This window comes from Ranitomeya imitator, chromosome 1, assembly GCF_032444005.1.
Source record: "Ranitomeya imitator isolate aRanImi1 chromosome 1, aRanImi1.pri, whole genome shotgun sequence".
NCBI classification, from domain to species: domain Eukaryota; kingdom Metazoa; phylum Chordata; class Amphibia; order Anura; family Dendrobatidae; genus Ranitomeya; species Ranitomeya imitator.
In genome coordinates this window covers 855,070,427-855,092,202 of record NC_091282.1, presented here as the reverse complement: position 1 = coordinate 855,092,202, position 21,776 = coordinate 855,070,427, and the positions used below count along the sequence as shown (strand labels likewise).

The 21,776-nt window shown below is 45.3% G+C and overlaps 1 protein-coding gene across 1 annotated transcript in view; it reads right to left on the bottom strand.

Annotated features, from left to right (window-relative positions):
* Nucleotides 1–1,320: 1,320 nt before the first annotated feature.
* UBXN6 (UBX domain protein 6) overlaps nucleotides 1,321–21,776 on the bottom strand; it is an 85,913-nt gene continuing 65,457 nt past the window's right edge. Inside the window, exon 11 of the mRNA XM_069741768.1 lies at nucleotides 1,321–3,351. Within this exon, the coding sequence (XP_069597869.1) occupies nucleotides 3,223–3,351 (129 nt within the window). The 3' untranslated portion in view covers nucleotides 1,321–3,222. The remainder of the gene's footprint in view (nucleotides 3,352–21,776) is intronic.

The following is a 21,776-nucleotide window of genomic DNA, read 5'->3' as shown; positions in this document are numbered from 1 at the left end:
ACAAGGTGAACTTTCACGATGATCACTCACCAATCAGACGTGGCCGCGGGTACCGGTACTGGAGGAGCAATTAAGGGGCTTTTTGAGGATGGAGATTAGTCCACCGTTCATGATTTTCTGCTGTGCTGAGTATAATGGCTGCTGGAACATCCACTACACTTGCCTGCAGAAACATGCCTCTTGGGTTGTTGCCGCTGTGGTTGTTGCTGCTGCCGAGGACCACTTGTTGCAGGGAACGTCTACACGCTTTCCCCCTTTTTAAATCTGCTGCCCGGCGCCCTCAGCCCTACTTCCGGGCTCCCTGGCCGCGTCATCAGGGGGTGCTTTGGCGTGTCTCCGCGCTTGCACCGGCCGGCTGTGCTCCCCCTGCTCACCCTGCAAGAGCCCTCGGACCAAGCGGTGGCGGCTTCAGGGCACTGCACCAGCCATAGCAGGGGCCTCCCCGCTGCCTGAACCGGACTGGCCAGGCCTGTACTATCTTCATCCGGATCTCTTCAGACACGCCAAACTGAAGGTTCCCTGTCAGGGATAGGAAACCAACTTATGTGAGGAAGAGGTACTGCCCTTTTATCTGTAGGTTTCCTGTCTCTGGCGGATCCCATGGCGGATCCCCTCTCTCCATGGTGCTGTCATGGGGGAAGGAGATATAAGGGTATAGCACCCCTCGGCATCGGAAAATATCCGGGGTCTCAGGAACCCTGAGATCCTGGAGGTAGCACAGACCCCCGGAGAACATGATTCGGGTCGGTCCCCAGTCTTGTGATCTCAAGTATCCTGAGCCCCCTCCGGTGCCCCTGGACCCTCCGGCTCTGTTCCCCCGGCGTCATCTTCCAAGAAGAAAGTGGCGGGGGCATGCGCAATGCGCACACCGAGATCTGCCAGCGGGTACCCGGCAACAAGAGGAGATTTTACCTATTGGTTCATTTTGATCACTGTAATAGACAGTATCACAGTGATCAAAATAAAAAAAATAGTAAATCAAACCCCCCTTTGTAACCCCCTTAGGTTAAAATAATAAAATAAAAAAATTGTATTTCTTTCATGTGTTGCAGCTGTCGAACAGCCACGAGACATGCAGCCACGGAAATTTGAACATGAGCATCTTCGACATGCTCAAATGCTATTGGCACACAAGCATGCTCGCTCGTCACTATACATTACCCAAATAGTTGCTGCACTTTAATGTATATCAAGTGACTATATCTCACTAAATGTAATGTGAATCATGGAGATGAAAAAAGCAAATTAAAAAAGTTTTTGAAGCATCTTCTGTGCCTTTCGGATTGTGGTTCCTCCAAGTATCAATTAAGTATTGATGAATTGAGAAGCAAAAGTGGTCCGCTTTATTGAACAGGAAGTATATTGTTTCACAATTGACAAAATGTGAAAATATCTAGACTAAAAACTGGTAGTTTTGGTAAATTAGATTACGGTACTTATTTAGGCTGCATTCACAAAAATGCAATGACTGCGGTGAACTCGCAAAGTTTATCTTCTAAATTTAGAAAATGACACCGAAATTGTGTTTTTTGCCATGACTGTGCCAAAAGAACGCAATATAGCCAACAACATGTGAACGCAACCTTAAAAAATTGCCATAAACAAAAAGAAACCTTTCTTCCAGAATCTTTTTTTTGTGTGTTAACACGCTATAAAATCTACTAAACTCACACCAACATACACAGATTGAAAGTATACAGCATTCTCCCATGTATTTCCCATTAGCCTCGCCATATTACAGCACACTTCAGAATATATGAATGAGATGGTGTAACCAGCTTGGCGGTAACTTATGTGTTGTCCCTAATTGTGGGTGACTGCACCACGTTGTTGACATACGGTAAGTATGCCTGCTCAGGAAAGTTAGCATCGCTGGCGACATGTGTCCTGTCCAACAAGTTTCATTTATAGATTACAAGGCAGGGCAATTATTTTCACTGGTTCTACACTCTACATATTGTATGATTGGTTCCAGTCACTGCATTCAGAGGATGTATTACTGCTGATTAAAACACTGTTGTACATATAGCCCCATCTCCTCCATGTTTTCCCTTCTGAGAAGCTTCATCAGGGGATATAGGGCTATAGCATGAGCGCCTTGCCATCCAAACTCTTTTACATACCCCACAAGCACTCCTCCTTGCCATGTGGCCAATTCCCTGATGGAGTTTCTGATACACGACCATACATCAGATAACTGACCACCTCGTAAGCCAATAGATCAATACAAGTGGCATGATTGACTGTCCTATAGGAATGCTGTTAAGCCTCCTGAGGTTTATCATGAATGGTATGCAAATGGTCTCTTCAGAAAGGAAGCGGACTTGAACTGCCACATATTGGAAGTAGCAATCTTAAAAGTCAATATCAACCCTTGAACGCGCCTTTCCATATGACGTGGGATAAAAGCCAAACTAGAATCCTAATTTGCAAACACGTGTTTCGGGGTGCTACCCTAGTAAGTACAAAGCATGAGAGCAAATTGGGCTGTATGAGAGGCCACAGACTTGGGTCTAAGGGGTACAGTTTCTATTTGTGGACAGGGGCACGCCTGACATTCCAGAGTAAGGAGACTTATGAGGCCGCACAATACTCCTCTGGGAAATTAAATAAATGGCATCACTTCTCATGACGTCTCCCAGTCAAAACACCACCAAGGGGTTAACAGTATTTGAATTATTAATTTTACTTGCTTATACAGCACAATCCCATGTCTTTATAGACATCTTCATTGCTGCCCCCATTGGGGACCACAATCTAAATCCCCTATCAGTGTGTCTTTGAAGTGAGGGCAGAAACTGGAGAACCTGGAAGGAACCCACCCGAGCACTGGGAGAACATACAGACTCCTACAGCAATATGGTCCCTATGAATGTAGTGACTTGAATACACTGCAGGCATTACCAGCTAAACAATCAACGGGACATACAGGGACGAATGCATATCTTGGGGTTTATAGTATGTTTAGGAACAATAACAAAGCTAGATTTTAACACAAATAATGATTGGTGGAAGAAAGGGATCTTTTTACCTGCGGCATTATATAAATAACTGTTATACACCAATGGTGTCTATAAAATAAAAGCAATTTTGCAGAAGAATACACTGTATATACATATATATATATATTTTATACAACAGGCGCTAAGACATTTCATTAACATTAACATAAAATTGTGTATCTCGTTTCTCTTCTGGATACTATGCGGAAATCTTCATTGTCTATGTAAGAGTGCTGGCAGTGGATATCAGATCTTGTTTCAGCACACTCTCTGTTTTATATCCATCTGTAGCCTCCATGTCAGCCACGATTGCTTCATCCCATCGGAACGTTAACAATGCGGATGGAACCTGCAAATATTAATATTCATGAGTACAATTTAAGATATAACTTATTTATCTTTGTAGCGGAGCTGTACCATCATCTTTTAGTTGAAGGCATATTCCAATGACTAGAATCTGTGAGCAGGTGTTTGCTATGTAATCTGAGGACAGCATGATGTAGAGGTGAAAACATCGCTGAATTCAACAATGTGCCACATGCCAAGCTGTGTGCTGTTGCTTACATAGACTGAAGGTTTTATCACCCGGTGATTATCATTGCTCGAACAACAGAAGCCACAGCTGTGCATGAGTTCTAGTCTGACTCCGCCCCTCCTGTGATAAGTAGCTCACTGTCTACAGAGTATGTACATACAGACTCAGAGCCTCTTGTGAGAGGGGTTAGCTTTCTTGCAAAATCGAAAAAAAAAAAAAATAGAACCAGAATGTGGGAATTTCTGGCCGCACAGCTCCAGGAGGTCGGACACTTTTTGACTTTGCTCCCTTAAAGTGGGGGTCGGTGTTTCACCATGCAAATACCCACTTTTGCACACCAGCTGCAGGATATAGGAGAGAGAGAGGTACCTCTCGGCCCCGACTAAAATCCGTTGTTTTCGTGGTTCCTCGACTCAGGTAGGCGGTTTGGCGAGTACCCCCCTGCTTGCATGGAAGTCCACACTTGCGTCGAGACCTGGCTTCCGTGGCTCCAGGGGGACTTTTGCCGGTCGTCTGTCCCAAGTCAGAGACGCCTGATTTGGCTCTGCTGCACTGCCAAATCTAAAAACTCTGTCAGAATGTCTGCACCCAGTAAAGTAAGCGATAAAACACAATTCAGGGATGTGTCACTTATAGAGCTGGGTGATGTTGGATACTTAGAATGAAGGTTTTATCACCAGAAGATTATCTCTGCTACAATAGGTCTCACAGGCTAGCTAGACCGACCATGTCCCCACCTGTGATAAGCAGCTCACTGTCAATAGACAATGTACACAAAAGGCTGGGTTGTGGGTGGAGTCAACTTTGTGAGCTCTGCTGTATGCTCCATCTAAAAACTGTCACAACTGCTGCAGCCTGTAAACACTGTTGGAATCAGGGTCTTTTTTGCTACTTTATGCTGCTCTCAGATGAGGTAGCAAAAACCTGGTGACAGATTCCCTTTAACCACTTCCCAACTGCTCACTCAGCGGACACGTTTATTAGCGGTTGGTGGTCTCGCATCACTCCGGACCCTTCAATACCTGCTCTGACAGGTGACATCATCGGGACTTGATTGGATCAGGTCCAAATGTTAACCCTTTGCCATCTTCTAGATGCCGTGATCGCGGAATTTAGAAGATAGCAGAGGGAGACCACTACTGTACTCATCTCTCCGACAACCCCCCCCCCCCATGATGAGATCTGATCACATCAAGGGGGATCTTGCGTTGTTCTGGCAGCCGGAGGTCATGTGATGACCTCTGGGTCTGCTAGGTATGGTGACTTGTTAGACTCAGTAACAAGCGATCTGACAGTGTACAGCTGTCAGGTCTCATACTTTGCAATATATGTATATTGCAGAGCATGAGACCAGTGATCAGAGAAATAAAAATTGAAGTCCCATACATTTAATAGGAAAAAAAAAGTTATAAAATGTTTTTATAAATCTTGAAAAAAATAAATAAATCACAAAATAAATAAAAAGAAAAAATATTAAACCAATAAATACGTATACGACCTATAAAAAACTGTCACACTAGTTAACTCCTACAGTGCACACCGTTAAAAAAATTTTCATCATGCCACCGAACAAAAAGTAGAATAAAACGCGATCAAAAAGTCAAATCAAAATAAAAATTGTATCGATGAAAAAGTCATCGTGTCCCGCAAAAAAAATATAAATGTGCTATTGCTGTAATTGTACTGATCTCAGGAATAAAGCTGCCTTATCAATTTTACCACATGGAACGGCAATAAAAAAAAACTATTCCTGAATTGCTGGTGTTTGTTCATTCTGCCTCCTAAAAATTGGAACAGAAAGCGATCAAAAAAATTATGTGCCAGAAAATGCTACCAATAAAAACGTCAACTTGTCCTGCAAAAAACCAGCCCTCACGTGACTGTGGGCCAAAATATGGAAAAAATTATACCTCTCAAAATGTGGTGATGCAAAAACTTGTTTTTGTAAAAAAACAAACTTATTTTAGTGTTTTGACAGCAGCTAAACCTAAAAACCCGATATAAATCTGGTGTCGCTATAATCACACTGACCCGAATAATAAAGTCACCTAATCACTTATACCGCACGAGGAATGGCGTAAAAAATAAAACATTCTTCACCTACTGTTGATTTGTTCATTCTGCCTCACAAAGATTACAGTAAGGTCGACTCACATTTATCCTGCGCTCTGCGCTGAGAGCTTATACCAAGGGTTTCCGTGTAAATCTCTGAAATACATAATTCACATGAAACTCCAGGCAGAAGATTCCCTATAATGAGGAGGATGGAGTCACTCTGGATGCTGTCTCACTTGTGATCCGGCGATGTCCGTCTTTTTAGGTGTGCATAAAAGCACAGGCCGCCAGTTTTGTGCACCTCTCAAAAGAAGGACACCACTGAACAGAGGCCAGATGGAGTCCAGAGTAAATCTGCTGCCTCATTATAGTGAATGTATCCCTTAGGAGTTTCATCTGAATCACGTCACTCAGAGATTTAGATGGAAACACCAAAGTAAGTGCTCAGCGTAAAGCACAGGATAAATGTGATGCCAAACGTTATGTAAAATGTTCCCAATAAAAGCTTCAACTCAATACACAAAAAAGCGAGCGCTATGGCTCCTCGCCCCCCCAAAAGAAATCTAACAAATTCTGCACTGCCAAATCCAAATGTCCCCTCCCTTTGGAGCCCCACAGTGTGTCTAAACTGCACGTTTGGCATTTCTGTAGCGATGAGAGCCCGCTTAAATTACAGGTGCTTGTCTCCAAAAGCAAAAGCTGGGCATACCTGTTATGACCTGGTGGTCAGGACAACAATGGACCTGGTGGTTAAGAGCACACGGAATGATCTGATAGTTACTGATAATAAAGGATGAGCTCTGGGACGTGGGAACTCTGCTGACCGCAATCCCTAATCCTATCAAACACACTAGAAATAGCCGTGGATTGCGCCTAACGCTCCCTATGCAACTCGGCACAGCCTAAGAAACTAGCTAGCCCTGAAGATAGAAAAATAAAGCCTACCTTGCCTCAGAGAAATTCCCCAAAGGAAAAGGCAGCCCCCCACATATAATGACTGTGAGTAAAGATGAAAATACAAACACAGAGATGAAATAGATTTAGCAAAGTGAGGTCCGACTTACTGAACAGACCGAGGATAGGAAAGGTTACTTTGCGGTCAGCACAAAAACCTACAAAAAGACCACGCAGAGGGCGCAAAAAGACCCTCCGCACCGACTCACGGTGCGGAGGCGCTCCCTCTGCGTCCCAGAGCTTCCAGCAAGCAAGACAACAATAATAATAGCAAGCTGGACAGAAAAATAGCAAACCAAAGAAATACAAGCTGGAACTTAGCTTCTGCTGGGAAGACAGGTCACTAGAACGATCCAGGAGTGAACTAGACCAATACTGGAACATTGACAGGTGGCCTGGAGCAAAGATCTAAGTGGAGTTAAATAGAGCAACAGCTAACGCATTAACCTCGTCACCTGTGGAAGGAAACTCAGAAACACCCACCAGAGGAAGTCCATGGACAGAACCAGCCGAAATACCATTCATGACCACAGGAGGGAGCCCGACAACAGAATTCACAACAGTACCCCCCCTTGAGGAGGGGTCACCGAACCCTCACCAGAGCCCCCAGGCCAACCAGGATGAGCCAAATGAAAGGCACGAACCAGATCGGCAGCATGAACATCAGAGGCAAAAACCCAGGAATTATCTTCCTGACCATAACCCTTCCACTTGACCAGGTACTGGAGTTTCCGTCTCGAAACACGAGAATCCAAAATCTTCTCCACCACATACTCCAACTCCCCCTCAACCAACACCGGGGCAGGAGGATCAACGGATGGAACCACAGGCGCCACGCATCTCCGCAACAACGAACTATGGAACACATTATGGATGGCAAAAGAAGCAGGAAGGGCCAAACGAAATGACACAGGATTGATAACCTCAGAAATCTTATACGGACCAATGAAACGAGGCTTAAACTTAGGAGAGGAAACCTTCATAGGAACATAACGAGACGACAACCAAACCAAATCCCCAACACGAAGTCGGGGACCCACACAGCACCGGCGGTTAGCGAAACGTTGAGCCTTCTCCTGGGACAATGTCAAATTGTCCACCACATGAGTCCAAATCTGCTGCAACCTGTCCACCACAGTATCTACACCAGGACAGTCCGAAGACTCAACCTGCCCTGAAGAGAAACGAGGATGGAAACCAGAATTGCAGAAAAATGGCGAAACCAAAGTAGCCGAGCTGGCCCGATTATTAAGGGCGAACTCAGCCAACGGCAAAAAGGACACCCAATCATCCTGATCAGCAGAAACAAAGCATCTCAGATATGTTTCCAAAGTTTGATTAGTTCGTTCGGTCTGGCCATTTGTCTGAGGATGGAAAGCCGAGGAAAAAGACAAATCAATGCCCATCCTAGCACAAAAGGATCGCCAAAACCTCGAAACAAACTGGGAACCTCTGTCAGAAACGATGTTCTCCAGGATACCATGTAAACGAACCACATGCTGGAAAAATAATGGCACCAAATCAGAGGAGGAAGGCAATTTAGACAAAGGTACCAAATGGACCATCTTAGAAAAGCGATCACAAACCACCCAAATGACCGACATCTTTTGAGAGACGGGGAGATCCGAAATAAAATCCATAGAAATATGCGTCCAGGGCCTCTTCGGGACCGGCAAGGGCAAAAGCAACCCACTGGCACGAGAACAGCAGGGCTTAGCCCGAGCACAAGTCCCACAGGAATGCACAAAAGAACGCACATCCCGTGACAAAGACGGCCACCAGAAGGATCTAGCCACCAAATCTCTGGTACCAAAGATTCCAGGATGCCCAGCCAACACTGAACAATGAATCTCAGAGATAACTCTACTAGTCCATCTATCAGGGACAAACAGTTTCTCCGCTGGGCAACGGTCAGGTCTATCAGCCTGAAATTTTTGCAGCACCCGCCGAAAATCAGGGGAGATGGCAGACAAAATTACCCCCTCTTTGAGAATACCCGCCGGCTCAGAAACACCCGGAGAGTCAGGCACAAAACTCCTTGACAGGGCATCAGCCTTCACATTCTTAGAGCCCGGAAGGCACGACACCACAAAATCAAAACGGGAGAAAAATAACGACCATCGAGCCTGTCTCGGATTCAACCGTTTGGCAGACTCAAGATAAGTCAAATTCTTGTGATCTGTCAAGACCACCACGAGATGCTTGGCTCCTTCCAGCCAATGACGCCACTCCTCGAATGCCCACTTCATGGCCAACAACTCACGATTACCGACATCATAGTTACGCTCAGCAGGCGAAAACTTTCTAGAGAAGAAAGCACATGGCTTCATCACCGAGCCATCAGAACCTCTTTGCGACAAAACAGCCCCTGCTCCAATCTCAGAAGCATCAACCTCAACCTGAAACGGGAGCGAAACATCTGGCTGGCACAACACAGGGGCAGAAGAAAAACGACGCTTCAACTCCTGAAAAGCCTCTACAGCTGCAGAAGACCAATTGACCACATCGGCACCCTTCTTGGTCAAATCAGTCAACGGTTTAGCAACAGTAGAAAAATTAGCGATGAAGCGCCGATAAAAATTAGCAAAGCCCAGGAACTTTTGCAGGCTCTTCACAGATGTCGGCTGAGTCCAATCGTAAATGGCCTGGACTTTAACAGGGTCCATCTCGATAGTAGAAGGGGAAAAAATGAACCCCAAAAATGAAACCTTCTGAATTCCAAAGAGACACTTTGACCCCTTCACAAACAAGGAATTCACACAAAGGACCTGGGACACCATTCTGACCTGCAGTGAAATGACAGCGCTCCATCCAGGTGTAAAGTCCAAATGAATAAGTTTATTAAACCACCGAACAGCAACGTTTCGACCCAATGGGTCTTTGTCAAGCATAACACAATGTGCACAGGTGCGGCTTTAAATAGTGTGTGTGTCACGCAGGGCACCAATCACCATTAAGCCGCCCTCTAACAAATTTAACATACACTTAAAAAACACAAAACAACAATCCAACATATACATGTTAAAAAGTTCCACCCATCTATGTTGACAATATAAGTGGCAGGTCGATATAACATTACCATATACATATACAAAATGTAAACACAGAATCTCGGGCAGTCAAATTCCGACATCAGGGTCATCATGGATGCGTTGTCCAATCACTAGCGATCCACATGGCTGTTTGTAAACAAGGCAAAGCCAATCAACATCAGGCTTCCATAAGTTTCCAGCCCCATATTACCGCCAATCACCGGTTGCAGGAAGTGACCTCCGACCAATCCTAAGGCTCCTATCTAGGTCTACGCCATCCCTGTCAGGAACTGTCACTGGTTCCTACCTGAAACCCAACGGCGCAGCACAGAGGGGACGCACGCGCAACACTGCCCGGATCCGTCCCAACACGTGATCGTGCTAGGAACCGCCCCCAAACAGTATGCGTCATGCGCCCACCTCCAACCGCGTCCGCAAAGACGGTTGTCAAGGTGACAGATCAAGGAGTACACAATAGCTATCCAGGTCTCTATGATACAGCATAAAGGGCGCACACGTGACCACCTGTCCGGACATACCCCCTACACAATCCTGTGCCAGGGGCCATCCAGCAGAGCGCATCATATGCCAACCCCACGCAGCCCACAGAGCAAACCGGACGCAATAGCCCCGGATCTTGATGATTAATACCATACCCCTTATGGCACAAAATGGCAAAGTACATAAATAGTTCAAAGTAGATCACTTAGACATACAGTGTATCCCCAATATCTACATATACAAGACATTGAAACTATATATGTCTCCAAATGTCCACATACATCCTATCTTAAATCTATACAATGTCATTATCCCAAAACAAAAACCGCCCATTAAGCCACAGTCGAGAGACACAAGGAGGGGAGCCGGACGAGATGTCACAATGAGTAGTTGATCGTCCACATATAACTCCAAAACGACCCATCCTTCTGACGGCCGACTGTAGCGAAAGTAACCTACAATAGAAACAGAAAAATAAAATATAACCAAGAAAACAAAAATATTTTATATATAAAAAATACCCAACCTCTACCATTAAAATTTAGATGGGGGAAAAACATTAAAAACAAAAAATCAATGATAATGTACCACCAACCTAGCGAACACAGGTATGTAAATTAAAATCAATATTCAAACCCTTAGGTTGCAGTGATCCCAAAGTATAGATCCACCGCAGTTCCTTTTGTTTAAGAATCTGCAATCTGTTACCCCCTCGTCTTAGCACAGGGACGCTATCAATCACTCTAAACCTTAATTGGTTTACTGAGTGTCTGTTTTCTAAAAAATGCTTTGGGACTGGTAATTCCGTTAGACCCGTTCTTATCGTGCTTTTATGTTTATTAATGCGTGACCTCACCTCCATGGTTGTTTCACCAACATAGGTGAGTCCGCACGGACACACGATCATGTACACAACATAGCTTGAGGCACAAGTATATCTTTCTCTCAAAAGAATCTTCTTCCCAGTATGGGGATGGTAAAAAAACTCTCCTTTTAGCATGTTGTTACAACAGGAGCAGCCCAAACACGGAAAATTTCCGTATTTGACTGCACTTAGGGTACTCTGAATCAAATTTTTAGAAGTCCCTATATCAGATTTAACAAGTTGGTCTCGAAAATTACGTCCCCTTCTAAACGACATCATGGGGTATGATTCAAAATTAGGAACAGACGGAAGACCCCGCTGCAACAAAGTCCAATGTCTCCTCAAAATATTACCAACGTGATTGCTCGCTACATTGTATGTAGACACGAAAGGAATTCGCTCACATGTAGAGCTAGTCCGAGTTTTATTACGAATACTCGCCCGAGAGCAGTTAGCAGCTTTGTTCTTATATCTAGCCACCTCCTTAGATGGATAACCCCTCGAGATAAATTTCTTACACATTTCACCAAGTCTATTGTCTACCCGCTCCTCATCAGACACAATCCTTCTTACCCTCAACAACTGACTCCAAGGGAGGGAGCTCACCATTCTTCTAGGATGATTGCTGTCAAAAGCTAACAGTCCATTTCTGTCCGTCTCTTTAACAAAAATGTCAGTGCCCAGTTTAGTGCCACATTTATACACCAACGTATCAAGGAACTGCACCTGCGTTGTTGAATGTGTCAGGGTAAACTGTAATTCAGGGTATATGTTATTCAGGGCCCTATGGAAGTCCTCCAACTCCTCCACAGTCCCCTCCCATACCAGGAAAATATCGTCAATATATCGCCACCAGGCTCTGACGTGGCGCCAGAGGATGGATTTGTACACGAACTCATCCTCGAGCACCGCCATGTAGATGTTGGCATAAGTGGGGGCCACATTGGACCCCATGGCGGTGCCCCTCAATTGCAGGAAAAACTCATCCCCAAACAGAAAAAAATTCCGCCTGAGGATGAACTCGAGCAATGTGAGGATGAGCCGTGCACACTCCGGGGCCACGTCAGAGCCTGATAGCACATGTGAAACAGCCCCCAGTCCCCTATCATGTTCAATGGACGTGTATAAAGACACTACATCAAATGAAGCCAAAATGGTGGTCTCTGAGATAGTCAAATCATAAATTTTATCAAGAAAATCGCCCGTGTCTCGAATATATGACCGTGCAGTTGTTGCATATGGTCTCAACACCCGATCCAAGAAAATAGCCATATTATTAAAGAGGGAACCTCTCCCCGAGACAATCGGTCGTCCCGGGGGATTGTACAGATCTTTATGTATTTTTGGTAATACATACATTACCGGAACTACCGGAGCTTCAATAATCAAAAATTCTGACAGCTTGTGGTCAATGAGTCCCGAAGACAGGGAGTCACTGACCACAAGCTGTAACTCCCTCTGAAAACGAAGAGATGGATTGCATGTCAGTCTCTCATAAACAGCCCCATCATTTAATTGTCTAAGAATCTCAGATCTATACTTGGTACTATCCATTATTACCACCGCCCCGCCTTTATCGGCTGGTTTGATTGTTATTAGAGTATTATCAGCCAAGGCCCTCAGTGTCTTTCTTTCTAAAGCTTTTTAAGTGTATGTTAAATTTGTTAGAGGGCGGCTTAATGGTGATTGGTGCCCTGCGTGACACACACACTATTTAAAGCCGCACCTGTGCACATTGTGTTATGCTTGACAAAGACCCATTGGGTCGAAACGTTGCTGTTGGGTGGTTTAATAAACTTATTCATTTGGACTTTACACCTGGATGGAGCGCTGTCATTTCACTGCTTGAATCTTCTGTGGTCCTGGTGGGTTCCCTGGACCGGGACGAGCGCTCCAGGCTGTGAGTGCTGTCGGCCATCTTTTCTTTCCTGGACCATTCTGACCTGCTTCACATGAGACTCCCAATCATCCGAAAAGACCAAAATATCATCCAAATACACAATCAGGAATTTATCCAGGTACTCTCGGAAGATGTCATGCATAAAGGACTGAAATACTGATGGAGCATTGGAAAGCCCGAATGGCATAACCAGGTACTCAAAATGGCCCTCGGGCGTATTAAATGCTGTTTTCCATTCATCGCCTTGTTTAATACGCACAAGATTATACGCCCCTCGAAGATCTATCTTGGTGAACCAACTAGCCCCTTTAATACGAGCAAACAAATCAGACAGCAACGGCAAAGGATACTGAAATTTGACTGTAATTTTATTAAGAAGGCGGTTATCAATACAAGGTCTCAAAGAACCATCCTTCTTGGCCACAAAAAAGAACCCTGCTCCTAACGGTGATGACGACGGGAGAATATGGCCTTTCTCCAAGGATTCCTTTATATAACTCCGCATAGCGGCGTGTTCTGGCACAGATAAATTGAACAATCGGCCCTTAGGAAACTTACTACCGGGAATCAAATTAATTGCACAATCGCAATCCCTATGAGGAGGTAGGGCACTGGCACATGGCAACCCCAAAACGACCACATCATGCAGATTATGCAATACCAGAAAGCGGATATCCTCCTGATGTGCAGGAGCCATGCACATGGTCAATTGGGTCCAGTACTGAGGCTTATTCTTGGCCAAAGGCGTAGCATCAATTCCTCTCAATGGAATAGGATACTGCAAGGGCTCCAAGAAAAAACCACAGCGCCTAGCATACTCCAAGTCCATCAAATTCAGGGCAGCGCCTGAATCCACAAATGCCATAACAGAATAGGATGACAAAGAGCAAATCAGAGTAACAGACAATAGAAATTTAGACTGTACCGTACCAATGGTGGCAGACCTGGCGAACCGCTTAGTGCGCTTAGGACAATCGGAGATAGCATGAGTGGAATCACCACAGTAAAAACATAGCCCATTCCGACGTCTGTGTTCCTGCCGTTCAGCTCTGGTCAAAGTCCTATCACACTGCATAGTCTCAGGCCCATGCTCAGATAGTACCGCCAAATGGTGCACAGCTTTACGCTCACGCAAGCGTCGATCGATCTGAATGGCCAAGGACATAGACTCATTCAGACCAGCAGGCATGGGAAACCCCACCATGACATCCTTAAGGGCTTCAGAGAGACCCTTTCTGAAGATTGCTGCCAGGGCACATTCATTCCACTGAGTGAGCACAGACCACTTTCTAAACTTCTGACAATATATCTCTGCTTCATCCTGACCCTGACACAGAGCCAGCAAGATTTTCTCTGCCTGATCCACTGAATTAGGTTCGTCATAAAGCAATCCAAGCGCCAGGAAAAACGCATCAACATCACGCAATGCCGGATCTCCTGGCGCAAGGGAAAATGCCCAGTCTTGAGGGTCACCACGCAACAAAGAAATAATGATCTTTACTTGTTGAACAGGGTCACCTGAGGAGCGAGGTTTCAAGGCAAGAAACAATTTACAATTATTTTTGAAATTCAAGAACTTAGATCTATCACCAAAAAACAAATCAGGAATTGGAATCCTAGGCTCTGACATCGGATTCTGAACCACAAAATCTTGAATGATTTGTACTGTTGTGAATTCTGTGGCTGAGTTCACTTCTGTGGTCACAAGTGGTATTGCAGTCTCTGGGCTTCCTCCCTCAGGTGTTTTGGTGAGCTCGTTGGCTGCCTTGCTATTTAGCTCCACCTGAGTCTGTCTTCCTTGCTCCTTGTCAATGTTCCAGTGTTGGATCTGAGCTACTGCATCTTTCCTTGGGCCTGCTGCTCTGCTAGATAAGTGCTTCTAGTTTGTTTTCTGTTTTTTCTGTCCAGCTTGTTATTATCTTTTGCTGGAAGCTCTGAGAAGCAAAGGGGTGCACCGCCGTGCTGTTAGTTCGGCACGGTGGGTCTTTTTGCCCCTTTGCGTGGTTTTCGTTTTAGGGTTTTTTGTAGACTGCATAGTTCTCTTTGCTATCCTCGCTCTGTCTAGAATATCGGGCCTCACTTTGCTGAATCTATTTCATTCCTACGTTTGTCTTTTCATCTTGCTAACAGTCATTATATGTGGGGGCTGCCTATTCCTTTGGGGTATTTCTCTGAGGTAAGTCAGGCTTGTATTTCTATCTTCAGGCTAGTCAGCTCCTCAGGCAGTGCCGAGTTGCATAGGTAGTGGATAGGCGCAATCCACTGCTGCTTCCAGTTGTGTGAGGATAGATCAGGTACTGCAGTCTACAGAGATTCCACGTCTCAGAGCTCGTCCTATTGTTTTGGGTTATTGCCAGATCTCTGTATGTGCGCTGATTACTGCACGCTGTGTTGCCTGATTGCCAGCCATAACAGTACAAGGAGCCCTTCAATGATTTCCAATAGAGGGAAAAAAGAAATCCTGACATCATTTTTTTTTCTTAGCTCTGTCTTCAGTCTTTTTTTTCCCCTAGACATTAGAGTGCTTCAGGACACAGCTGTGGACATGGATATTCAGGCTCTGTGCTCCTCAATGGATAATCTCGTTGTAAATGTACAAAAGATTCAAGATACTATTGATCAGAAATCGATGCTAGAACCAAGAATTCCGATTCCTGATTTGTTTTTTGGTGACAGAACTAAGTTCCTGAGCTTCAGAAATAATTGTAAGCTATTTTTGGCCTTGAAACCTCATTCTTCTGGTAATCCTATTCAACAGGTTTTGATTATTATTTCTTTTTTGCGCGGCGACCCACAGGACTGGGCGTTTTCTCTTGCACCAGGAGATTCTGCATTGAGTAATGTTGATGCATTTTTCCTGGCGCTCGGATTGCTTTACGATGAGCCTAATTCAGTGGATCAAGCTGAGAAAAATCTGCTGGCTTTATGCCAGGGTCAGGATGATGTAGAAGTATATTGTCAGAAATTTAGAAAATGGTCAGTACTCACTCTGTGGAATGAATCTGCACTAGCGGCTTTGTTCAGAAAGGGTCTCTCTGAAGCTCTTAAGGATGTAATGGTGGGATTTCCTATGCCTGCTGGTTTGAATGAGTCTATGTCCTTGGCCATTCAGATCGGTCGTCGTTTGCGCGAGCGTAAATCTGTGCACCATCTGGCGGTATTGTCTGAGAGTAAACCTGAGCCTATGCAGTGCGACAGGACTATGACTAAAGTAGAACGGCACGAACACAGACGTCTGAACAGACTGTGTTTCTATTGTGGTGATTCTACTCATGCTATTTCTAATTGTCCTAAACGCACTAGGCGGTTCGATAGCTCTGCCGTTATTGGTACTGTACAGTCCAAATTCCTTTTGTCCATTACCTTAATGTGCTCTTTGTCATCATATTCTGTCATGGCGTTTGTGGATTCAGGCGCTGCCCTGAATCTGATGGATTTGGATTATGCTAAACGTTGTGGATTTTTCTTGGAGCCTTTGCGGTGTCCTATTCCGTTGAGAGGAATTGATGCTACACCTCTGGCCAAGAATAAGCCTCAGTACTGGGCCCAGCTGACCATGTGCATGGCTCCTGCACATCAGGAAGTTATTCGCTTTTTGGTACTGCATAATTTGCATGATGTGGTCGTGTTGGGGTTGCCATGGCTACAAACCCATAATCCAGTATTGGATTGGAACTCTATGTCGGTAACCAGCTGGGGTTGTCAGGGAGTACATGGTGATGTTCCATTTTTGTCTATTTCGTCATCCATTCCTTCTGACATCCCAGAGTTCTTGTCGGACTTTCAGGATGTATTTGAAGAGTCCAAGTCTGATGCCCTTCCTCCGCATAGGAATTGTGATTGTGCTATCGATTTGATTCCTGGTAGTAAATTCCCTAAGGGTCGTTTATTTAATTTGTCCGTACCTGAACACACCGCTATGCGCAGTTATGTGAAGGAGTCCCTGGAGAAGGGACATATTCGCCCATCGTCGTCACCATTGGGAGCAGGGTTCTTTTTTGTAGCCAAGAAGGATGGTTCGCTAAGACCGTGTATTGATTACCGCCTTCTTAATAAGATCACTGTTAAGTTTCAGTATCCCTTGCCATTGATTTCTGACTTGTTTGCTCGGATTAAGGGGGCTAGTTGGTTTACTAAGATTGATCTTCGTGGTGCGTATAATCTGGTGAGAATCAGGCAGGGAGATGAATGGAAAACGGCATTTAATACGCCCGAGGGTCATTTTGAGTATCTGGTGATGCCGTTCGGACTTGCCAATGCTCCATCTGTTTTTCAGTCTTTAATGCATGACATTTTCCGTGAGTATCTGGATAAATTCTTGATTGTTTACTTGGATGACATTTTGATCTTCTCAGATGATTGGGAGTCTCATGTGAAGCAAGTCAGAATGGTTTTCCAGGTACTGCGTGCTAATTCCTTGTTCGTGAAGGGATCAAAGTGTCTCTTCGGTGTGCAGAAAGTTTCATTTTTGGGGTTCATCTTTTCCCCTTCTACTATCGAGATGGATCCGGTTAAGGTTCAGGCCATCCAGGATTGGACTCAGCCGACATCTCTAAAAAGTTTGCAGAAATTCCTGGGCTTTGCTAATTTTTATCGTCGCTTCATCTGTAATTTTTCTAGCATTGCCAGACCATTGACCGATTTGACCAAGAAGGGTGCTGATTTGGTTAATTGGTCTTCTGCTGCCGTGGAAGCTTTTCAGGAGTTGAAGCGTCGTTTTTGCTGTGCCCCTGTGTTGTGTCAACCTGATGTTTCTCTTCCGTTCCAGGTCGAGGTTGATGCTTCTGAGATTGGTGCAGGGGCGGTTTTGTCACAGAGAGGTTCTGGTTGCTCAGTGTTCAAACCATGTGCTTTCTTTTCCAGGAAATTTTCTGCTGCTGAGCGTAATTATGATGTGGGCAACCGAGAGTTGCTGGCCATGAAGTGGGCATTCGAGGAGTGGCGTCATTGGCTTGAGGGTGCTAAGCATCGCGTGGTGGTTTTGACTGATCATAAGAACCTTACTTATCTTGAGTCTGCCAAGCGCTTGAATCCTAGACAGGCCCGTTGGTCGTTGTTTTTTGCTCGTTTTGATTTTGTGATTTCATACCTTCCGGGCTCTAAAAATGTGAAGGCGGATGCTCTGTCTAGGAGTTTTGTGCCCGACTCTCCGGGGTTATCTGAGCCGGCGAGTATCCTCAAGGAAGGAGTCATTGTGTCTGCCATCTCCCCTGATTTGCGGAGAGTGTTGCAGAAATTTCAGGCTAATAAACCTGATCGTTGTCCGGCCGAGAAACTGTTCGTCCCTGATAGGTGGACTAGTAAAGTTATCTCTGAACTTCATTGTTCGGTGCTGGCCGGTCATCCAGGAATCTTTGGTACCAGGGAGTTGGTTGCTAGATCCTTCTGGTGGCCATCTCTGTCACGGGATGTGCGTGCTTTTGTGCAGTCCTGTGGAATTTGTGCTAGGGCTAAGCCCTGCTGTTCACGTGCCAGTGGGTTGCTTTTGCCCTTGCCGGTCCCGAAGAGGCCTTGGACACATATTTCGATGGATTTCATTTCTGACCTTCCCGTTTCTCAAAAGATGTCTGTCATTTGGGTGGTCTGTGATCGCTTTTCTAAAATGGTCCATCTGGTGCCCTTGGTTAAATTGCCTTCCTCCTCTGATTTGGTGCCTTTGTTCTTCCAGCATGTGGTTCGTTTACATGGCATTCCTGAGAATATTGTTTCTGACAGAGGTTCCCAGTTTGTCTCGAGGTTCTGGCGAGCCTTTTGTGGTAGGATGGGCATTGACCTATCTTTTTCCTCGGCCTTCCATCCTCAGACTAATGGCCAGACCGAACGAACCAATCAGACCTTGGAAACATATCTGAGATGTTTTGTTTCCGCTGACCAGGATGATTGGGTGTCATTTTTGCCGTTGGCTGAGTTCGCCCTTAATAATCGGGCCAGCTCGGCTACCTTGGTCTCTCCATTTTTCTGCAATTCTGGGTTCCATCCTCGTTTCTCTTCAGGACAGGTTGAGTCTTCGGACTGTCCTGGTGTGGATAATGTGGTGGACAGGTTGCAGCAGATCTGGACTCAGGTAGTGGACAATTTGACCTTGTCCCAGGAGAAGGCTCAGCTTTTCGCTAATCGCAGACGCCGTGTGGGACCCCGACTTCGTGTTGGGGATCTGGTTTGGTTATCTTCTCGTCATATACCTATGAAGGTTTCCTCTCCTAAATTTAAACCTCGTTTTATTGGTCCGTATAGGATTTCTGAGATTCTCAATCCGGTGTCTTTTCGTCTGACCCTCCCAGACTCCTTTTCCATACATAATGTATTCCATAGGTCGTTGTTGAGGAGATACGTGGCACCTATGGTTCCATCTGTGGAGCCTCCTGCCCCTGTTTTGGTGGAGGGGGAATTGGAGTATATTGTGGAGAAGATTTTGGATTCTCGTGTCTCTAGACGGAAACTCCAGTATCTGGTCAAATGGAAGGGTTATGCTCAGGAAGATAATTCCTGGGTTTTTGCCTCTGATGTCCATGCCCCAGATCTTGTTCGTGCCTTTCATGTGGCTCATCCTGGTCGGCCTGGGGGTTCTGGTGAGGGTTCGGTGACCCCTCCTCAAGGGGGGGGTACTGTTGTGAATTCTGTGGCTGAGTTCACTTCTGTGGTCACAAGTGGTATTGCAGTCTCTGGGCTTCCTCCCTCAGGTGTTTTGGTGAGCTCGTTGGCTGCCTTGCTATTTAGCTCCACCTGAGTCTGTCTTCCTTGCTCCTTGTCAATGTTCCAGTGTTGGATCTGAGCTACTGCATCTTTCCTTGGGCCTGCTGCTCTGCTAGATAAGTGCTTCTAGTTTGTTTTCTGTTTTTTCTGTCCAGCTTGTTATTATCTTTTGCTGGAAGCTCTGAGAAGCAAAGGGGTGCACCGCCGTGCTGTTAGTTCGGCACGGTGGGTCTTTTTGCCCCTTTGCGTGGTTTTCGTTTTAGGGTTTTTTGTAGACTGCATAGTTCTCTTTGCTATCCTCGCTCTGTCTAGAATATCGGGCCTCACTTTGCTGAATCTATTTCATTCCTACGTTTGTCTTTTCATCTTGCTAACAGTCATTATATGTGGGGGCTGCCTATTCCTTTGGGGTATTTCTCTGAGGTAAGTCAGGCTTGTATTTCTATCTTCAGGCTAGTCAGCTCCTCAGGCAGTGCCGAGTTGCATAGGTAGTGGATAGGCACAATCCACTGCTGCTTCCAGTTGTGTGAGGATAGATCAGGTACTGCAGTCTACAGAGATTCCACGTCTCAGAGCTCGTCCTATTGTTTTGGGTTATTGCCAGATCTCTGTATGTGCGCTGATTACTGCACGCTGTGTTGCCTGATTGCCAGCCATAACATTGTACCCTTGTAGTGAGATTATCCATCCAAGAGGACAGACCTTGAATGTCCATGTTTACACCAGTGTCCTGAACCACCCAGAAGTAAAGGGGAAAAAAGAGACAAAACACACTGCAAAGAAAAAAAAATGGTCTCAGAACCTCTCTTATCCCTCTATTGAGATGTATTAGTACTTTGGGCCACCTGTACTGTTATGACCTGGTGGTCAGGACAACAACGGACCTGGTGGTTAAGAGCACACGGAATGACCTGATAGTTACTGATAATAAAGGACGAGCTCTGGGACGTGGGAACTCTGCTGACCGCAATCCCTAATCCTATCAAACACACTAGAAATAGCCGTGGATTGCGCCTAACGCTCCCTATGCAACTCGGCACAGCCTAAGAAACTAGCTAGCCCTGAAGATAGAAAAATAAAGCCTACCTTGCCTCAGAGAAATTCCCCAAAGGAAAAGCCAGCCCCCCACATATAATGACTGTGAGTAAAGATGAAAATACAAACACAAAGATGAAATAGATTTAGCAAAGTGAGGCCCGACTTACTGAACAGACAGAGGATAGGAAAAGTTACTTTGCGGTCAGCACAAAAACCTACAAAAAGACCACGCAGAGGGCGCAAAAAGACCCTCCGCACCGACTCACGGTGCGGAGGCGCTCCCTCTGCGTCCCAGAGCTTCCAGCAAGCAAGACAACAATAATAATAGCAAGCTGGACAGAAAAATAGCAAACCAAAGAAATACAAGCTGGAACTTAGCTTCTGCTGGGAAGACAGGTCACTAGAACGATCCAGGAGTGAACTAGACCAATACTGGAACATTGACAGGTGGCCTGGAGCAAAGATCTAAGTGGAGTTAAATAGAGCAGCAGCTAACGCATTAACCTCGTCACCTGTGGAAGGAAACTCAGAAACACCCACCAGAGGAAGTCCATGGACAGAACCAGCCGAAGTACCATTCATGACCACAGGAGGGAGCCCGACAACAGAATTCACAACACATACCATACTAGTCACTATAAGGTACTGGTCACTACAATGGCAGTTTGCAATTTTCACTCAGCAACATCCATTGCAGCTTGTTTCTGGAAAATACTTATGGAGTCAAAATGGTCACTACACCTGTAGATAAATTCACAAAGGGGTGTAATTTCCAAAATGGGGTCACTTGAGGGGGAATTCTGCTGTTCTGGCATTTAGGGTCTCTGTATATGGAGTCCGGAAACTATTCCCCATCCCAAGTCTCGCTGTGTGGCCAAGAAGTACTGTAATGCCACATATGGGGTATTGCCACATTCAGCAGAAATTGTTTGACACATTTTGGCACCATTTTTACCAATTTCCCCATGTGAAAATGTACAATCTGGGGCTAAAACAAATTTTTGTGGTAAAAATTTATTTTTTCCTCACTGCTCATTAGTATAAAATTTTGTCATACACCTGCGGTGTCAATATAATCACTGTGCCCCTAGATGAATTCATAAAGAGGTGTAGTTTGTAAAATTGGGTTACTTATGGGGCTTTCTGCTGTTCTGGAACCCCAGGGACTCTGCCAATGTGACATGGCCCCCTCAAACCAATG